Source organism: Carettochelys insculpta, chromosome 8 (genome assembly GCF_033958435.1).
Source record: "Carettochelys insculpta isolate YL-2023 chromosome 8, ASM3395843v1, whole genome shotgun sequence".
In the NCBI taxonomy this organism is placed as follows: domain Eukaryota; kingdom Metazoa; phylum Chordata; order Testudines; family Carettochelyidae; genus Carettochelys; species Carettochelys insculpta.
Window position 1 is genome coordinate 31,799,461 of NC_134144.1, and position 21,554 is coordinate 31,821,014.

The 21,554-nt window shown below is 40.2% G+C and overlaps 1 protein-coding gene across 1 annotated transcript in view; it reads right to left on the reverse strand.

Annotated features, from left to right (window-relative positions):
* The window catches only part of AGPS (alkylglycerone phosphate synthase), a 131,021-nt gene that overhangs the window by 79,569 nt on the left and 29,898 nt on the right, over positions 1 to 21,554 (reverse strand). Inside the window, exons 3-8 of the mRNA XM_075001377.1 lie at positions 20,963 to 21,053; positions 19,094 to 19,214; positions 18,929 to 19,003; positions 15,877 to 15,948; positions 12,984 to 13,063; positions 6,775 to 6,855 (exon numbers count right to left, since the gene is read on the reverse strand). Of these exons, the coding sequence (XP_074857478.1) occupies positions 6,775 to 6,855; positions 12,984 to 13,063; positions 15,877 to 15,948; positions 18,929 to 19,003; positions 19,094 to 19,214; positions 20,963 to 21,053 (520 nt within the window). The remainder of the gene's footprint in view (positions 1 to 6,774; positions 6,856 to 12,983; positions 13,064 to 15,876; positions 15,949 to 18,928; positions 19,004 to 19,093; positions 19,215 to 20,962; positions 21,054 to 21,554) is intronic.

The window sequence follows — 21,554 nt, forward strand, 5'->3', positions numbered from 1 at the left end:
CACCACACCAATGAACCTGATCCTCCTCACCAGTACGAACATCAACTTTTTGCTGTTTACCAGTAGTCCAAGATGCTGGCACATGCTGAGCCAGAGTGACATCCTCCTGAACACTGGCTAAGGGCTGCCGCCGACAATCCAATTGCTGAAACAGGGATGGACCTGGGCCCCTTGGCACCTCAGGTAAGCCATTACCATTCACATGCACTTTGTATAACACACTCTGGACCATGGCCAAAGGGAAGTACTGTAAATTGACCATGGTTCATTCCTACCATGAACCAAAGAATTTGCCTGGGCCATTCGTGAAGTGGACATATGCATCTTTGAGGTCAAAGGCAGCATACCAATCCCCCAGGTGAGGGATGATCAAAGCCAGGGAGACCATGCAAAGCTTGAGCCTGACTAGGTAATAGTTCAGACCTTGCTGGCCCAGGATGGTGCAGCCCCCGCCCTCGGTTTCCAGATTAAAAAATTAAACAGGAGTAAAAGGCCTGGTTTCTGTAATGGGGAAGTACCTCCTCCACTGCTCTCATATGGAGTAACATCCCTACTTCCCGATAAAGGACCCAGTGATCCATTGTGATGGGTCTCCCCAACCACTCCTCACTTGAAGGTGGGATGAAAAACTAGGAAGTTCTGGTCCGAAAGATATATCACCCCAGGCACACCCTCCAAAGGAGCATTTGCCAGAGGGCTTAGCACGGATTGAGAGGCAGGTTGAGACTGCTGGCTCTACCTCTTTTGGAAGGGCTTATATTTCCCTGGAGATGGATCCTTCTAGAGGTAAGACTTCAGAATGGGACAGGTTGGTGAATATTTTCCTTTCCAGTCCCAGGACATACAACCCCAAGGTCTTCAAGGTGGTTTGGGAGTCTTTAGGCCCATGCAAATTTGTGACTGTGTATTCCACAAAGAGAGCAGTCCCATCAAACGGAATGTCTTGGATGGTTTGCTAGGCTTCTGGAGATAATCCCATAAGTAACCATGCTGCCCTACACATGGAACCAGCACCCGCTATGGAGCATCCTGTGGGATCAGCTGCATCAGAACCCACATGTAGCGCTGCCCTGGCCGATGAAGCCCCATTCATCAGCAAGCACCCAGAATTCCTCCCTAGAGGCTTCTAGCAATGTGGCATCAAACTTGGATACTGCCTGCCATGTATTTAAATCACAGCAGGCAATCAGGGCCTGATAGTTTACTAACTGGATTTGAAAACTCACTAAGAAATAAAGTTTATGACCAAACTGATCGAGGCATTTGAGCTTCTGGGTTGCCTACAGTTCCATGAAGATTGACTTGCTCAGGATTCATCTTCCAGAGTTTGATTTTGCATGTCTGGCAGGGACGCACAAAATAAATCTGTCTGGGGTTGGCAATTGACCTCTATACTCCTCTTTATGGCTATCATGAGACATAAGGTAGGTCAATGGGAAGAAGTGCTCCTATTGACCTTCCTTAGTGAAGACATTCACAAATGCAGATTTCTGACACGTCAATCTAGCTGTGCAATTGCCATAGTTAGAACTGCGTATCTGAAATTGACTTTCAGGTGTAGTACAGACCTGCACTTTATTCTTTGGGGTGGAAGCAGGTTGGCCTGGTCCCTTCAGTAATTTACCACTTTTACCACCAGGAAATTGGGTACAGGGTGGGTACAGAAATACTCATGACCCTCAGTTTTGGATACATTCTAATCAAGCTTTTGTTCTCTCCACTTTCCTGAAAATTCTCTCATCAAGGTCTTCAATGACTTTTGTCTAGCTAAATCTTAAACTTTAGATATTTCTGCAGTTTTTGATAACTGATTATTCCCTCGCTCCCTACTTCTGTTGTTCTTTTAAATATTTGGCACTGTTTCTTTCACCTTCCTCTTTCTTACCCCTTCACCAGCTTCTCCTGTGGTTCCTCTTCCACATCCCCTCCTTAGGAGTGCCTCAAGATTACCTCATCTATTCATAAGGATTCAAGCAGCAGTTCTGTAACGATCATGCAGTTCTCCGATTCCCCACCATTCACTCCTAATTATCAGACCATTTGACTTTCCACCCCCCAGGACAGTTCATTGGAATCTAAAGCATACCAAAAAATTATCTTTATTTTCCTTTACAGTGTATTTCCATTTTCCCCCATTTCTTTACTACTGTTTACACAACCCAGCCTTATAAACTGAGACTCATCTTAAACTCCTCTTTCCCCTTCTCCCCACATTATCTCTGCAATGAACACACATGCTGTTTTGCCTCTTCACGAATCAAAAGTTGTCTGGTCATCACCAGTCTTTCAAACCCATATCAATCACCCTCCAAGTCATCCAAACTGCACTCACTAAAACGATAATCTTCACTCACTGCTCTAGTACTCGCCAACCCATACAAACTTCATTTCACCCACTGGTTCCATCTTGCACACTCCACTACATTTGATTATGTCTTTACGGGCCTTTCATGACTTCACTACAGCCAATATTTTCAGAACTTTATATCAATCCTCAAGTCTTCTTCTCTAGAGATAGCAGCTTTATAAAGCCTTGCTCATTTGCATCTCCCACCATTTTTTAACATGGTTGCCATCCCGCCATTTTCTCAAACTTCTGCCAAAACACTTTTTGCAACGCTGACAAAAAAATCATATTTCTTACTGCTTTGCTCATCGCTTCTTCCCCACACCTGCCCTGTAGACTAATCTTTTGTGGTTCTAGACTATGTATCAATTATGATGCTGAGTACCAAGTATTTAAATATAATCACGATTAGAAACTCTTGGTTTTAAATGGTCTCCCCTTTTGTATTTTATGTTAACTTAAATCAGATATTTTAATAAGCTCTCAATCAAACTGTTTAATAGAAATATATTTATTAAAAGTATACATTTAACATATTGCCAGATTTTGTATTTCTTGCCTACCCAGGAAATCATAGTGAAGTCACTAACATATTTAATGTTTCTCCTTATATTTAAAGGTGACAAATCTTACCACTGATGCAAATTTATATTCAGCAATGACCAGATTTGTCAGCCAGAGCCACTTTACATTACTGTGAGGAAAATTTCCACCGAAAGGTTAATTCAAAATTCCATTTCCTAGTCAAGAAGCAGCTCTGAAGGAAAACTGCAAGAGTTTTAAGTCTAAGGCACTACTTCAATTTGCAAGTTATGAACGACAGCTGCCGTAAGAGAGGGGTTATTATATCGTACTCTAGTAGGAGGAAAAACTGTATGGCATTTAAAGGATGGAATAGTTAGTGAAATATCAGAAGTTACTAGCCTAGAAAAATGTCATTTAAATTAGGAGAATATGCTCTGTTCATTTTAATTCTAACCTTTAAAAAAAACAGATTTGAAAAGGTTAAAATATTACATCAAATGATAAAAGCTATAAAATAAGAGGCGTGAAAGGCAGTCTCTCTCACCAGCAACAGCTCCACTGGTAAAGTCTCTGACACACATTTCTTGGTAAAAGCTATAGTGCTCCCCCTCAATAAAAAAGCTGATCTTCCTAAAGGAACTGTTTAATTATTACCTAAGGATCATCTTACACATGTACTGCAAAATACATTTATGACTTAAAGGATTTTTTTAAGGCAGTAGTTTGTCCATTCAATGGTATACCTGTAATTCATTGCTATCTGACACGTTAGGCAGATTCAACAGCTTGTTGTATAACTGGAAATCAGTGCATGCCAGAAAGTATTAAGTAAACTTCTACCACCAGCAGTGTTCCCTGTAAGCTGTGCACTTATGCAGCCACTCAGGAGAAATTTAAATGCCATCCAGCTAATTAGCAGAGAGCCCATACCTAGGTTTTGTATTTCTATTGGTAGTGCATATTTGTACATGCCTCTGTGCACAAAAGATTTATTCAGAACACGGATGGAAAAGATTAGAGGTAACATTGACCAACAGCTGCATATAGTTGAACAGTGACATTGAAGGCTGCTGGGGTGTGTGAGAAAACATTGCAATAGTCACACCTTAATCTTAGTACAGACCACCTTTCTGTGTAAGCTTTGGTTTTAAGCACTCTGAAATCTACATGGTTACTTGAGATTTCATTAAATATGGGGTGAATGGTGGGAGAATGGGGCTTGTTTCTGAACAAATTTTGGAGCCATGTGACATTCTGGTTTCCAAGATATAGCCCCCTTCCCTAAAGAACCTTTTCCCCTAAAGATAACTTTTTTCACATACATATAGAAATAGAGCCACAGCTTAGACTATTGTACCAGGGTTTCAAATGCTCAAGATTTACCCAAACAGAGCGCATGCCACCCACTAGCCCTTTGGGGAAAAACAAATTATTATTAGACAAAAATGTTTGGCTAGTGGTGGCTCTCCAGCTAGGCATGCACCTGGTTCATGCAAACGGACTGCACTGTGCATATAGAGAGGGGGAGTAAGGGTTGAAAGCTCGTTCTAACTCACAGGACTGAATATTTCAAGTGAAGAGTTACAGCCAGTGACCTGAACATCATCACCCAAAGCACAGAGTTCAAATCCAGTGTCAAAATTAAGAAACAGGCAGCATCTTACTAAAGTCTGCCTCTAAAAGATTTTTTTTTGCTTTGTTTTTTGTTTTGGGGGGAATGTAATATGATTACCACAAAATAACCAAAAAGGCGCTGAAGCTATTTGTCTGAAAAGAAAATAAGTTACACATGCAAATCCTCATGGAGATGGGTGTGTGACTGGGGGAGGAGTGCCAGGTGATGGGCAGGACATCAGAAAGGGAAACATGGAGGTGAGTGAGAACAGGATATGGGCATAGGCCACTGTAAGGCCCATATTCTCCTCTCCAGTACTTGCCACAGGCTCAAAGGGCTCCCATACTTTCTCCCTTTCCTTTGTGTGCATGCACCAGAATCTCAGAAACCTCTGCCCATCTACAGGAGCTTGACCAGGTATGTACAAAGTTCACAGGGAGAGGTGAAGAGGGGAAACAATTGCTTTTAGCAAATCAGATTCTGTTTCTACACTTCCACCATGATCTGTGGGTCTCTGACCCCCTTTCCCTTCCCTCTGAGGTGAGGTCTGCAGGCCTTATCTAGGGAGCTCAGAACACCATACTTCTTGAGTTGTAAGAAAGTTGATATATAAAAATTAGGAACTATTTGTCTGAAGGAGCATTTGAACTGCACACCTGACAAGTATAACTGCTACCCAACATTTCTGTGTTCTAAAAAACCTAGGAATTTACATGATAAAAAAATCATTCATGCAGAGTTAAGGTTGCCTGATGATAGCCTGTGCGCTTCCAAATCTCTGAAACCAGCAAATTTCATACTTGTAAACATCAGAAAAATAGATAGTTAAGGATACATTCCCATGCAACCTTAACCCTGACTTCCGAATGAAGGCCCAGTAAACTCGCAACATATATTCACTTTGGTTTCAACCTATACTTAACCTATACTTAAAAGGTGCTCCCCACACTCATAAATCTAGGCCACTTCACAGAAAGACAACCGGGTCTATTAAATTATAGAACTCCTTTAAGCACTTCTTTATGCTGACAGTATCAAACACTATACTTTTACTTACCCTTCATTAAACTCAAACCTCACTCATCTCCAGCTTACAATCTTCATGCCAAGACAACTAAGACCCATTTAGTCAGAGAGTCTACACTATGTAGTCATGAGATGTAGTGCATTGTATCTTCTAAAGTACATTTGTACTCCTTCCTTTTGATTACACACACAGGGCTTGGGGAGAGAGGTTCACACACATTCCCAAAGAGTCACAGTTCTCAGATCACCTGACAGCATAATTACAGATCTGCCAAACTGCGCCAGCTTATTCCTACATCATTTAATACAGCTACACCAGACACTGAATGCAGATAAGTTCCCAGTGTGTCTGGCCAGATCCAAGCTAAGTTAAGTATTTATGGTCATGTGGCTTAACTCTTTACTCCCTGGGTTTTATACATGAGTTTTGCTGAAATCCAGATTTTGACAGTACACAAGCTACTACCAGGCAACTTAACTGCTGTGTTAATGAAGTCTGCCATTTAATTACAAGGATTAGAAGCTAGAAGGGAGAATTTTTTAAGTCCTGTTTTTCCCTCTTTGCAGGAAGCACCACAGCAATGCATTCTAATGCCAAAGTATAAAAGAAAAGAGATGGTTAAGAGAAATGAAAATAAAATTAGTTTGAAAACAGTACAGCTGGACTGCACCTGAGAATTATTACAGACAGTTAAACAGTAAGTAGCCAAAAGGAAACGTCTCTCCTGGAATATTTTGATTCCAGCTATGCATATAAACGGGCCATTTGAGGTGCTGAAAGCACTTTCTCCACTCATTCTCAATACTATGAGACATGAGCTCTTACAAAAACAGATTTATATATTTGGTATCAAATACCATACCTACGTTCCACCCGGAGTACAAGGGTTTAAAGAAAGACGACATAGATGTGAAACTAAGCGTGACTCCTTGCAGCCACTTTTGCACTGGTGGAAGTATACATTGCATGCTAAAAACTGACAGTTCACTTTTATGGTATTTTATGCAGGATATGCATTTAAGATTAGGAAGGATTTACTAAAATAAAAGTGTAAAAAATACCCAGTTTTAGACACTGCCCATGGGTTTGGATAGAATTCTTAGAAATTTGGCAATCATAAATGGTAAGCAAAAATGGAAATGAAAACCTATGTTAGGATGAGAATACAATTCAATGGCTTAGATGAGATATCTGAAACAACTTTAATTAGGCAAGAATAATTGAACAATTATTGCAAACTTCATCAGAAATTTAGAATACCTGTCTTTCCAAATCTTGTCCAATAATGCCAGCTTCAATATGAGCAGTTAAGTTTTTCTCATCTATCCAGAGAATTCGATTCTGTTCAAAAAAGAAAGCATAAAGTAAATTCCAGAACTCTAGTGGTCTAATAAGTGACCTTGTGTTTCAAAGGACATTTATACATTAGCAATTTTATGAGTTGTAATTTACCAACAGTGTAGCTCCATTAATAGGGGCAGCATGGGAAGCTGAAGAGACAGAATTCAGCCATTTTATGTTGTGACTATCTACAATTTCCATGATCACTATTGGAATATCGGGCTGAAAAGTTTGCTCGTTGAGGTTCAGCAATGTTAGAAAGAAAAAACAGAGAATGAGGTGTCACAAAATTCTGGAAGATGAGTGGTTACACGGCATTCTTATATGCCAGACATAGAAGTACAGTAAACCCTCAATTCAATGGACCCCATAAATAAATGCTGCTGCTGGAGCCACCAGGACCACATTCTCCCAGGTCTCAGACAGAGCACTCCCTAGTGTGCCTTGCAAGGTGTGTCCAGTTCTGCAGATTCGGATTTATGGATTTTTGGCACTTAGGGACACCCCTTCCCCATGATTCTATGAAATCGAGGGTTGGCTACAATTTTCTCAACTTATCTGAATTTTAGTGGAAGAATAAAAAATTCTAGTGCAGCCCAGGAGTAAAAAGTGAATTAGACTAGGCTGCTCACATTCCATTCTTTCATGATCCTACTCTCTTGAATTTTAAATCAAGACAACAAAATTAAGTAATATACTTATCAAGGCAAGCTCAAGCCTAGCTCAGTTTAACTAAAATGTAAAAGTTTAAATTACTGTGAGGACTACTGTTACTGCAACTTGTGGGCCATATTCTACACTCCCCCCAAAATGCATTAATGAATACGAGGAGAGAATACTTCAGTACAAGTGATTCACGCTCAGCTAGTCTCAAAAAAGAAAAGACTGAAGAAAAAAAGAACCCTAAAACCGAAGAATCAAAATCGTAACCTAGCCAAAACAGAAGAGTTGCTTCCACATGGAGAATGAAAATCAGATTCAGTCAGACTCATTACAGGAGGAACGACATCACAAAAGCTTTTACCCGCAACCCGTACTTGAGGGTAAGAAATGTAAGCCCACTGTTGAGGATGGGAGAGAAAAGCACCCTGATGAGTGACACCGTGAAGATGATTTGAAGACATGCATAGAAAATGGCAGCATTTTGTAAGAAATTTTTTTTTTAAATCATTTGCTTCAAGATATCAAATATACTGGTCTCTAATGTATTACTATAAATGTACATGACTTACTAGCTCATTAATAAAAATTACAATGCTAAATGGCAATTGTAGTAAGTGTGTATTTGTTGGACACCCCAATGAAATCAAATTGTTTCTGTAACTGAATATTCAAGGACCTTGCACCTTTGCCATATACACAAAGAACATCTACCAGACTCTGTAACCCACAAAGATGATATAGCACAGCTCAAAGCTATTTATTTAGTTTTAGGTAAAGATAGTTCTGATGACCAAAGAATCAGAGAGTAAAACTACTGGCATTTTCTTGCACATGTGGCAATCAACACCGCTGAGCCCCAGAAGTCCTCTGAAAAAGTGCCTGTTTGGACCAGCAAACCTTTGTAACAGAGGTAAAGGGAATTGGACTTCCGAGCCACCTCAAGCTTCCTCCACAAAATCCACACTTTCTAGTGATGCTCAAAAGTCCAAAGAAAGGAGAAAGGTGATCAAACAGTGTTAATACGTAGAAATGCTCTTGAAGAATCACTTCCTTACCATGGTAACTTTCCTCTACTAAATTAGCCTCTGTATTCACATTGGTGAAAGTTTAGAGAGAATGACAAGCTGTAAGAAAGGCTGGCTGAGCAATTCTAATTAAATGAGGACTGTGGAACTCATCATCATTGTCCTTCAAGCCTACTGGCATGTAGGGCAGCAACAAATATCCTCCACTTCCGTCTGTCACTGGCCAGCCTCTCAATAGTGTCCCAAGGGTGATTCATGCTCTTCATTTCTAGTTCAACAGTCCAGTGGGCCATGGTGTCTTGGGTTGCTCTTGGTTCCACTTCCCTTCAGGGGTCCAGTGCACAGCAGTCTTTGTGATGGAGCTTCCATCTTTCCTAAGCACATGCCTAATCCATCTCCAGTGTCTTTTCATAATGATGGTGGCCATGTCATCTTAGTTGCACCATGCAAGCAGGTCCTGATTTGAAATTATTTTTGGCCGAAAAATACAAAGGATTCTCTGAAAACTTCTGGTGTGAAAGGTCAATTTATCGAGGTCATACTCTGTCATCATTGTGGAACTACTGCCTGAAGCATTGTGTAATTACTGCCTCAAAAATATTTAAAAAATGCCATCAGGTCTATCCAACTGATGTACTTTGGCACTTCATGAAATTACCTGCCTTTAGTCCAATAACTGAGGCTACCAGTATTTTGCTGATTTCCTAAGATTTAGCCAGATGACTCAAGAGCCGTTTTGGATATCTATGATAAAAACACGTGGCACCCCAAGCCATTAAGTTTTCTTCTAACACCTGCAATCAACTACCTGATTCACATGGTTCTTGCCCCCCTTTGATAAAGGCAGAACAACATTAAGTATGGCAGGATATGGGCATAGTACTACACTAGAATGTAGCTGCCCTGCATGTAGCTCTGAAACCTTCAAAGAGCTACACCGCTGAGAGCTCCAAGAGACTAGGGCTCCGATACCTTTCTATGCAGTTCTACGTGCGTGCCCTGCACTGTTCTCTCTCTACACCCCATTAAGCTGGTACGTAAAAGCTAGGCTTATAGGAAGACTCCAGTGGATGTTACCTGGTAACATCCACGGTCTCAAGGAGTCCAGGACCTGGTTTGGGCTCAGCATCTTTATCGTGTTTATCTACATTCCTGTTGTAGTTCCTTCAGAACCTTCTGAGGACACTGGATACAGGATTTTGCCAGGGGTCATTTCAATATATTAAACCAGGAAACCTGGTGACTGCTGATATTTGGCTGTGAACAGCTGTGTGTTCTGTAATAGATATATGGTTCTGGATTTACTTATCACTGAACAGATTAGGGAAAACTTTGACCGAAGGTGTATCTATACCCCTCCTAGTTGAGGACTTTTACGGAAGGGATCAAGGAGCTCTTCTGATGTTTCTCACAAAACCATGCAGTTGAAGCAGCTCCACCAGTCCATGCTGTAGCACTGCATGCTGCTTTTTTGGTGGGAGCTCTGTTCAAAATGTCATCCAGGAGAAGACGGCATTCAGAGATGAGTCTGGTTCTGACCAGATGAAAGACCAAGGTGTACCTTAATGGATGAAGGTGCTAACCCGAGTTCATAATTGAAAGTGTTATTCCAGAATGATAGGGAAAGGTGCTTGCAGAGGTGTAACTGACACTGTGCATACAAGCATAAAATCCCCAATTTAACAAGGTAGGTGGCTCTAGTGTAGGTTTTTCTAATACCCAACAAGACTTTTTACTTGCACTGAACACTGTAGTTCTAAAGCATTCAGCCATGCACCCTCCATGCCACGAGATGGAGAGACTGAAGGTCCAGGTGTCAGAGATGCCTGCAGTCCCACCAGAAGACAACGAAGAAGCTGATTAAGGTAGAAGGTTGGCCTGGGGCTGTTCCTGATCCACTCCTGCTTGAGGAACAGACAGGGGCTCTAAGCCCTGCTATGCCTATTCTGGCCATGATATTGCCCCTTTCTCCATGGTCTCTGAGGTGGTCTGGAAATCATAGCCTTGAGAGGTTGCAGCCACCAACACAGAGTGCCTGGAACCCAAGCACTGGCCTGGTAATAGGCCCATGGTGTCCAGAATGGCCAATGAGCAGGAGGCCATTGAGGATTCCAAGTTGTTGACCTCTCAGACTGGCATCAATATGGCTTCTACTCGAGCAGATCAACACTGCAGCTGATGAGGGAAGATCATGGAGGCACCAAGGACCTGGGGGCAGCTGGTCTGCACTGAGTGGACCATAGTGAGAGAGCAGTGCCTGGATGAGCGAGATCAGAGCCAGCTAAAAATCAAGCCCTCTCAGTGCTGTGAGGTACGTGTCGAAGAGTTAGGGGCAGGATCCCACTGATGTGTGATCACTGCCAAATTAGAGCCACGTTGTTTATGCCAGGACAGCAGACAGTGCCCAGGAACTGGGTACCAGATCATGGTGCTGTGTAGTTGGAGCTCCTCAGATCAGTTAACCCAGTGGTGAGCAAACCTTTTATGACAGGTCCCACTTTTGTCCCTGCAATTAGCAGCCTCCTCTCTCTGCACACCCATCTAATATAATCCAAACAGATGGAAATTTCATATCTAACCATGTAAATTACATTACTGAACTAAATGGGAGGAAGAGAACAGCACTACCCTATACTCTTTCCCACAGTACCTTGGACATAGGCCCAAAAAAGCCAATAACAGAACAGCACTTGTCATTATCTACAACCCCCAACGCATCATTGAAGACCTACAACTTATCCTCAATGATGCCACACTCCAGAAGGCCAGAGGTGACAGGCTTGTTCTTTCCTATAGATAATCTCCCAACCTTATGAGGACTGTCACTAGCAACCACAGGCTATACCACAATAATACTAATCATGGAACTTTTCCTTGCAACAAGCCCCATTGCCAATTTTGTCCACAAATTTATTCTGGACATACCATCAATGGACCTAACCACATTACAGAATCACAGGCACATTCTTCCGTTCCTCAACTAACATCATACATACCATCATGTGCCAACAATGCCCACATGCCATGTATATGGGACAGACTGCAAATGCTATTTGACAAAAATGAATGGACATAGAACAGACATCAAAAAAATCTCCAAATACACAAAACTGTCGGCCAGCACTTCAGTGGAGTGGGTCATTCTGTTAAAGACCTGAGAGTTCGTGTTCTACTGAAAAGGGACTTTAACAACAGTCTACAGAGGGAATGCTCAGAACTAATATTCATATTCAAATTTGACACATTAACATGTGGTTTGAACAGGTACAGCAATTACCTGACCCCTTTTAAGGGCTCTTTTACATACTTTGATGTTTCATCTAACGCTTAATTTCCCCAACCCACATCCCCGCCCTCCTGTCCCGCTGCTCTTCTGATTTGCCACCCTTGATAACAATTCTTCTGATCTGTCAGTGTTGATAATTTTTGGACCTCTGCGCTAGAGTCTGTTCTAGTAAGGCTATAGATCTGAAGAAGTGGGTCTGTCCCATGAAAGCTCTTCACCTAATAAATTATTTTGTTAGGTCTTTAAAGTGCTACATGACTGCTTTTTTGTTTTGTTTTGATAGAATACAGACTAACATGGTTCTCTCTTTGTCATTTAGTGTTAATACAAGTGGATGGCAGAAGGAATGGAAAAGGTTTTTAATTCCCTCTTGACGAGAGGTTCCCAAACTGTGTGCCACATATGTGGGCACAGCTTTCTCTGCCCCTCAAGATGCCTGTGGAGAAAAGAAGCAGCTTATAAAGGGAATTCCCTGAGGCCAGGTGGAAAGAGAAAGCTGGAAGCTACCTTCCTACCCAAAGTCCATAAAAAAGGAGTCAAAACCCAGCCTTTGCTCCAAGGCAAATGAAGTTCCTTGGGGTGATAGAGCCTGGAAAATATCTCCCTCTAATGCTTTATAATCTTGATGTGTATTGTTACTGTACCAAACAAAAATTTCCAAACTGTTGTCCATTTAAGATCCCTGTAGTTTCTACACTATTTTCTTGCCTTTATCCATCTGTAACAAACTTATATATAGTTATTTTAAAATCTATCCCACAAATTCACTTGCCATTAGCAAGAGCAAAAGGGGACATTAAATAGAAAACAAAATGAACTAATGTGTTAGGTCCCTTCACAAAGGCCATCACGTAACAGATGATGCCAACAATAGAACAATTCTGGACCCCTCTCTGAATGGGAAGCACCTTCAGTGACTAATAGTTTGTGTACATGGTACTGCTTTTCAAAAGTTGAATTCTATTTGCTTTTGGATATAGGGTAAAACATTAGAGAAATTTAATGTTAAGTTGTGGACCAATGTCTTTTCCCCCTTTCCATTCTTGCAATCAGGCAATAACCAAATACTACAATTATTTGTTAACTTTTAAAACATTTACAGTACACTTTTAGATATTGAATCCCCTGAATGTTTACCCTAAAACATAACATACCATTTGTGATGTATCCAATGAAACAATAGTTCTTCTTTCATCTGCAGGACATTCAAGAGCACTAGAAACACTTGTTCCTCCTGCAAATGTTTGAAATATCAACTTAGATTGAAATAGTTTGCCTTAATCACGGTTACCACACTTAACTAGACAGACATTTTGGCTACGTCTACACTGAAAGTGTCTGTCTACAGAAGTTACTGTCGACAGGGAAATCTTGATAGAACCACTGTCAACAGATTACATCTACACACAGCTTGGTCTGTCGGCAGAGAACTGCCAGACTGCACTGCCCTCTGGTGCCAGAAAGCAGCTTGGCAACTCTGCAAAGAGGGCTGCCTGGCAACAGGAAGCCCTCTCTGTGGACAAAGGTATACACACTGCACTTCTGTTGACCGTGCTCTATTGACAGATTGTTACGCCTCAGTTTTTGGAGGGATAATACTGTCAAGGCAAATGCAGAGTTCTGTTGAGAATCTGTTGACAGAACACTAAGTGTGTAGATGCTCCCTGAGTTATGTTGACAGAAGGTCCTTCTGTCGACAAAGCTCTCTAGTGTAGACCCAGCCTTTAAATACAAGACCTGTCTCTCTTAGAAAGGTTGTGTAACGCTTTCTTTGAGAGCGTATTACATTTATGCTTGTGGGACAAGCCCCTGGAGCTATACAATTTCTTGAAAGTTCACCTGTTTAATCCTATAAATTCCACCTTGTAATGCCAAATATTGAGAACCCAATCTAAAGAAGGGCAATTTTCCCCAACCATCTCATTCCCTTCTTTTAAACCTCAGAACAGAATAGGAGCAAAAAGGTGGGATTGGTACAAATACAGAGACACACCACCCTCAAAGAACCACAGTTGCTAGGTAAGCTAGCTTTCTTCCTTCCAAAGGCCTCTAAATGTCCTGCTCATGACAGTCTTAACTAGTAAAACAATGCCCCAGGAAAACGGCTGAGGTGTTTTAGTTAAAGAATCACAATGCAAGTTGAGAAAGTGAAAGTATGGGAATAAAGCCCTTTTGACCAAGATATCAATTTAAGTCATCTTTGACATATACTTTAGAGAGCAGCCAACTCAAGATCTCACACTTCTGAAAAGATTAGTGAGACCACATAAGCACACAGAGTGTATGAAACATTGAAATACCTATTAGAGAATCTGACCAGAGGTGGGGTAAAAGATAGGTTCTACAAATGGATATAGCAAAGGAGGTCGAATATACAATTTAGCCCTTTTGGAAGGGAAAGAATTGGGAGTTAAGGAGGCATATTTCGGCTGCCTTTTCATGGTCCCTGATCCCCAAGAAATTGAGAAAAGTCTCTAAAAATACAGCTACATTGTTCACACATTTAGTGATAAGAAAAAAATTTCAGATAAAGTTATCCCAGAAAACTGAGAGCAAGCTCTTCATGTAATGTTAAATCTTGGCACATGAAGTTGCCTTATTCCTTGAGCTATCCAGCTAAACCTGGAAGGCCAAACCAGACATCCGCAGGCCAACCCAAATGCCCCAAAACAAAGAGACTTTCAGGTCAAGAGATTCCGGCACATCCTCTGATATATGTGGATTTCTACTATATCATTCTGGAACAGAGTACATATCGTGCTGAGAAAAGGACACACACTACAGTTGTCACCTACACCATCACCAAAGATGGAAGTCTCACTGGATTCTAGAATTGTAATGACACAGAATGCTCCAAAGCAGAGATTCCCCCAGCCCCATTTTCCTACTCACACCTGTAAGGGCACAGAAAAACACAAATGAGGTCTCCAAAACATCAAGCCCAACAGAGACTATTTTCTCAGTAAGATCTGGCATCCACAGAAGCAAGCTCAGCTAGAGGCTCCCACAGAGCTGCAAACCTTCAGAAATTGGGAGCCCATACAAATACGCTGACTCCCTCAAGGAAAGCAGCAATTTTGAAGTCTCCAACACTGACACACTTAGACACCAGACAGATTCAGAACTTCCTCAGACCCTGACATCGGTCTGCTGACTTTGAGCTAACGAAAGGTGTCAGTCCCAGGACTAAAGTCATCTACTTCCCCATACAGAGGCCTGAAAGGCCTCTCCGTCTGCACTGTGGACAAACCTAAGGGTTGGGCTACAGGACCTTCCTTCATGAAGACTGTCTGGATCTGAATGTGCCTGTACTTTTGAGCCCATTGTGTAAAGGCCCAGCATGTAGAACTCTAGTCCATGGAATGGCTTTGCTGAAGCACATCAAATGCTCGGGCTCAGAATTCAGGAAGCTGAACTGACTTCATCCAAATATAATCCAAGAATATAACTGAGCAACAAACTTGCTGCAGTTCACTGCCTAAAAACACCCCGAATGTGATCACTGGTAAAATTAGTAAGGAAAAAAATCATAAGTCCACAGCAAACTGCCAAAAAAGGCACAATTGCCTGCAAGGCTTCTTCTGATTTCTACTTCCAAAGTTTGCTGCTGCATGCTCATTCAGGCCCAATTGAAAGCTGCTCTTCTGGAAAGTTCCCAAAGTGCAGCATTGCCAGTGGGAATATGTGGGCACCACCTCAAAGAGTAAACTGCTCCTCTTACATAGAGAAACCTTCAAGGGCTGACAGATGTAAGATGCTTCCACTAGACATCAGTGAACCACCCGCTGCAAATACAATCTATTTATCTTCAAAATTAAAGTAATTATTAACCTTGTCAGACAAAGTCTTAACATATGACTACTACCTTATAAATACACACAACACTTCTGAGTGCTCAAATTACATCCGTGTAGAGTTAGCTGATTTATTACCATGACCTCATGCCACTAGCACTAGTCACCTGAACTGACTATTTATTTAATAAACATATGTAACTTTATAGCTTAAAATTTACCCTATCAAAAATGTTAAAGATACAATACTCACCACCAAATGGTATTATGCAAAGGTTATGTTTGCTGGCTAGTTCCACAATTTTAACTACATCATCATGGCAATCTACAAACAAACAGATAACTGTTAGAAAAGGCTTTTGAATGATTAGCTGCAATTTAAACACACTTAGTAGTTGCCTGCTAATTATTAAGGGCTTGATGATGTTTTCAGACACATAATATATACTAAAGCTATGGAGTTATTCCAGACTGAAGATTATACAGAAAGCCAAAAACACTGGCCCATTCAGTGATTATCAATGACATATGGAGAACTTTCACAGCAAGAGACAGAATTCAAATTATTCATTATGAAAAGTTTAGGGAGGGGGTATATTTTTAATTTAATTTTAAATTGATATTTAAACTACAGCTAGCTGAAAACTAGATCCAGTCTAACTGAGAAAAGGGAAAAATAGCCACAATTTTGAAAGAGGGCAGCTCTTAATGAACTTCTCTGAGGGAAAGTTTTTTTTTTAAATGCCTCAGGGTCTGGAAAAAAAGCTTTCCATTATAAGAACAATTACTATTCAGAAGTTCTGCACCACGCCTATACAACAGAGAAGGTGGGAGAGTGAAATTAGGGGTCCATTTATGCATGTGCAAGAGAATAGAAGGAATGCCAGAAAGGGTGAAACTAGGGTGAATGCACAGAGGAGACTAGGAAAAGGAGGGAGGAATAATTTGAATGTGTGTATATGCAGGGGAATGGAGATAGGTGCAAGAGGCAGGAGCAGATGTGGGCAATAAGCAGTCCATGGGACACGGTTCACTAGGGTTAGCACCTGGCAGGCCGCCAAATGCTTTATTTACTTGTGCATCCACAGGTAAGGTTGTTCGCAGCTCCCGTTGGCCACAGTTCACTGTTCTCAGCCAAAGAGAGCTGCGGCAAGCATCTGGCAAGCAGAAGACAGAAACTGGGGCATGAACTCTGGCTGCTTTTGTAAACCTAGCTAACTGGTCAGTAAACTCTGGGTGCTTTCATGCTGCTCCAGACTGACAAAGCAGTCACAGCATACCTGTGAATATGACCATAAAAAGTCAAAATAGAAATTAGAGGTTGACACTTGGCACTTTTTTGTTGTTGTTGCTGTTTATGATTCATGTATGAAACTTTTAATTAAAAGAACACTTAGGAAATTCCCAGGTAAACTGGGTTACAATGTTGTTAAGGTTGAGAGTACAATACTGGTAATTCAAGGATGTATTTAACGAATTACAGGAACATCGTAATTATCTTCAAAAAAGTGCTAAAACTCCAGGAAACCCACAAGCTACATACACGTGAGGTGGGTTGGACGTCAGTACAAAAAGGCATACAGCTCCAAGACAAAGTTTAATCCTTTATTAAAAATTGAGAAGTTGTACACAGTCATGTGATTATAATGATGAGCATTAATCTTACAAAGACAGACAGTTACTTAGAGCTATTAACTAAAATTCAAGTCCTTAGGCCAAATCTAACATTGCATTGAATAAACCATGGTAACAGACAGGAGATAATATCTAGATAACAAAGTAAAAATAGATGTATAAATGACGAGTCTTAAAAGTTGAAACAGAACCCATTTTTGACTCCTCGTAGGACATTACTGGATTTTTAAATTAAATATGAAAGCCATTTCTGTCACCATTGTATACAGTGGCACCAAATCTTGGGCCAAATGAGGTGCCTAATGAAGGCTGGTAATGTCCCAAATTTGTTTATGCTACTTGTATATCTGTGCCTTGTTTATACGTAAAGTTACAGCTATAAAGCCAATATTTATATTACAAATAGTAACAGAGAGGAAGCCGTGCTAGTCTATACACTGTCAAAACAAAAAGCAGTCAAGTAGCACTTTAAAGACTAGCAAAATAGTTTATTAGGTGAGCTTTAGTGGGACAGACCCACTTCTTCAGACCATAGCCAGACCAGAACAGACAGTGCTACTTGACTGCTTTTTGTTTTTATATTACAAATGTAATAGATCCAAGGGTACACAATGGGAGGTTTGATCACCTCCCCCAGCTAGAATGATGGACTGAAAGACTCAGACGTCAAATACACATCTCAGGAATTTGGGGCTGTCACCTGGAACACACCTAATGGCAAAGTGCCACAGCAGCCCACTTGAGCAATGGGATTGAAATCAGATTCCCAGACATCCATTCCACATAGTATGTTAATAGACTGGAATGTGTTGGCAAACTCAGAAACCAATGGCAGTTTGCCACAATGGCTCTCCTGGATCAGAGGACCCTGGCCCTTCAGTACCTATGGGAAGAAGAAAGGACTTTTTCCCTCCACATGAAGAGCTATAAGATGACCCTAGAAGTGACCATCTATGTTCCAGTGTTCCAGCCTTCAGATCTCCAGTCTCCAGAAACTAAGCTATGTGAACTGGGATCCCACCCCCCAGAGGGTGTGCTTTCAGAGACTTTCAAGAAATCAGCATACATCATCATCATTGGTCTGTATCAATAACTAATTGATGTATGTAGTTTACCGCTTTCACAATTTTTCTCTCTCACCCTACTTTATCTTTGTTAATAAACCTATAGATTTTAGATTCTGAAGGATTGTCGGAGTGTGCTGTTTTGGGTAAGATCCAGCTATATATTGACCTGGGACCATGGCTGGACTCTGGAGCCCAGAAGAATCTGTAAGGAGTTGGTGAAATAGGTTTAACGACCTCTCACCTGAGTAAAGGAGGCTGTTGGTCTGGGTATTTTAGAGCAGCTGGAGAATCTGAGAGTTTGCTTGTGCGGCTTCTGTCTGGCCACTGGGGCTGGCAGAGGTACTTTTGCAGCTGGTCTGATTTGCCTTAGTGAGAAGGAAATCACAGCCTCAGCTGTAAGAGACCCAATTTCAAGCAAAAATACCTGGGTTGCTTCTCTTAGCTGTGCCCAGAACCCTCTGATATTACACCTTGATACAAACAATTTCAATTTACTGCAAGCAAATGACAAAGTGGGAGATATTCCCAAACTGCTCTTCATCAGCAGTCACACAGAGCTACAGCCTCCAGACAAAGAAAAAAAATAAATTTTAAAATATTTACCTGGCCATACAACTATATCAGGAATTCGTTTAAACATTCCTTCCCTAAGCACAAATATCTCATGTAGGCAGTGACCTGAAGTACAAAAAATATCAATGTTACAAGGACTTTTAAAAACTGAATTACTTCTAAAAGCATAAAATTACACATTGGACTTTATCTTACCATGAGCTCTGAACACCCTATCTTCTGCTTCCTGTGAATATGAAATTTTAGTGGCTTGAAGATCCTGAAGAAAATCTTCATTTGCAATAGGTGGGGGCACATCACTAGTATTTAAGGAAGCCTAAAACAACAACAAAAAATCATTGCCTCTAGGGAGTCCCCTTAATCACGCTGGTCGCTCATAACAAACCCAACTAGCCAGACTGAGTTAAGTGGCTGATAAACCCAACAAAAGACACATTTAAAACTGTCTTATCATCATCCCTGGTCTTAATTCTAACTATACTACCTAGCTGGAACAGAGTCAACAGCATGATTTAGCCCTTCAAAGATGATAACAGAAGGAAAGATGTTTATGTACTAATTGCTGTTCTACTCTGAAAAAAATAACTAAATATGGCAGGGGAGGTTCCATCTTGCACTTTTCAATGATTCTTGAGCCATTTTACCACATTACAAATAAAAATTTTTAAATTTTTAAATTTCAAATAAAAATCAGCTTCTCATTTTAGTCAGATAGGTGTTTATAATTCTCCAAGCAAAAGTGTAACTTCACTTACAGATGTATTCTGTACAAGAGTGAATTGACTGAATAATTAAAATTTTAGCCTTTACACCTTTGAGTTATGACTGGAGGAAAATTTCTAATCCTGATATTCCACAATTCACTTTCATTCAAAAAATATCGAGTGAGAATATTTTCTAATCTGAGGGATGTTTAGAAATATTAAAAAAAGTTAAAGATTTATTGAATTTTTTAAAGGAATATTTACATTTTAAGGCCCACATTTATGTTTTGCTTTAAGGTTTTTCACAAAACTCAACAGAAAAAAAATGTCCATATGATTCTTCCAAATTCCAGATTAAATTAGTCTGGTGTTCGTGTTCCCTGACAGGTTTGCAATACAAATACAAGTGTAACTTTTATTTTAAGCTCTTCAGACAAATGGCCTTCTATCCATAACATGTCTGTACCCTGCCTACCATGTGAACACCCTTATCTGGCTCTGCAGGCACTCCCATAATACAAATAAATAACTTTTCAAGTGAATTAAGAAGAATCATTTAGCACCTTCTCTGACTAGACTATGTTCATTGTCCAAGTCTTGTACAAAAAGTAATCAAACAGATAAATGGTGAAAGATATATTTGACTTAAAAACTGATTAAGCTACTCAAAGCTGATTTTTTTAAAAAAGTGTTATGACACCAAATTTTAAAATGCAACAATGTTCCATGAACCAAATGTAAATAGGTACACTTCAAAACTCTTAATATTTATTAACGCTTGTTAGAAGTGCCAAGAAGACATCTAGTTTAATATTTCAGTTACCCTGACAAAGCCAGAATCTTCATTGCTTAGGAGACAAAAATATTATCCAGTCTCAAATAGATGATATACATGGGCAACTTAAGTAGGTTCAACAGACACTGTCATTCTGAGGAAACTTAAAATGATACGTTAATATTAGTTTAATTGCATTTTCTATATTTTGTTTCTTATTCCAAATAGTAATTAAAATATTTATTCCCAAATTAAAGTTCTGTCCTTTCGGGCAGGCACTTCAATTCAGCAGTCCATTTGAAACAATACATCACCATGCAATACTCCCTGGACAAATAGCTTTTTGTTTAAGTAGTGCGAGACTATTACAGCACTTTGGACTTTCAGTAATTTTATGACACTCAAATTTTGATATATGATGTAGTCTATAAGGGGGTGTGACTTTTAAAAATAAATATATTTCATTATTGAGGCATCCAGGCATATACAAGGACAGCATGAGTCATGTCTAACAGATGAACGAGTATGTCATCACGACTGTAATGATACGTTAGAAGGAATTGACTTTTCCAACTATTTACTTACTCTAGAAGTAATTTTGTGCTCCAGACTTGCTCCTAAGGTTTTTTCCATCCATTCCTTCAAAACAGGTAATACCATACCACTCAACCTGTACCTGAAATGTGAAGTCTGCGTTACATTGGTCCTTTTTAAAATGAAATGACCTTATGTAAACCAGATAAATGTCTTATTTGCACATATTTATGCACACTCTATACCTTAAAACTGATTCATTTGTATCTGATAGAAATGTAGGTAGTAACATCTACAAATGTTTACCTTTTGAATCCTATTACTTTTTAGGCCTTAATGATATTTCGTGACAAAGAGTTCAAAGGGGTAATTATTTAATGCACAGAAAAGTACTTCCTTTGATCCATTTTAAATTGATCTTTCATTTCTCTTCAATGCCATTTTGTATTATGGGAAACAACAAAAAAAATAGGAGCAACTGATTACCTATATACAACACCTACTGTTCTTTTGCATACTTATATAATATCACCCTGTATTCCCCCCAGCATTGTGACAATCTTTGCCATCTCATACAGACTCCCTTTGATGACATATTCAAGGATGGGTGAAAATTAAGTTCCCCTTCCTCATCTCCCCCCGC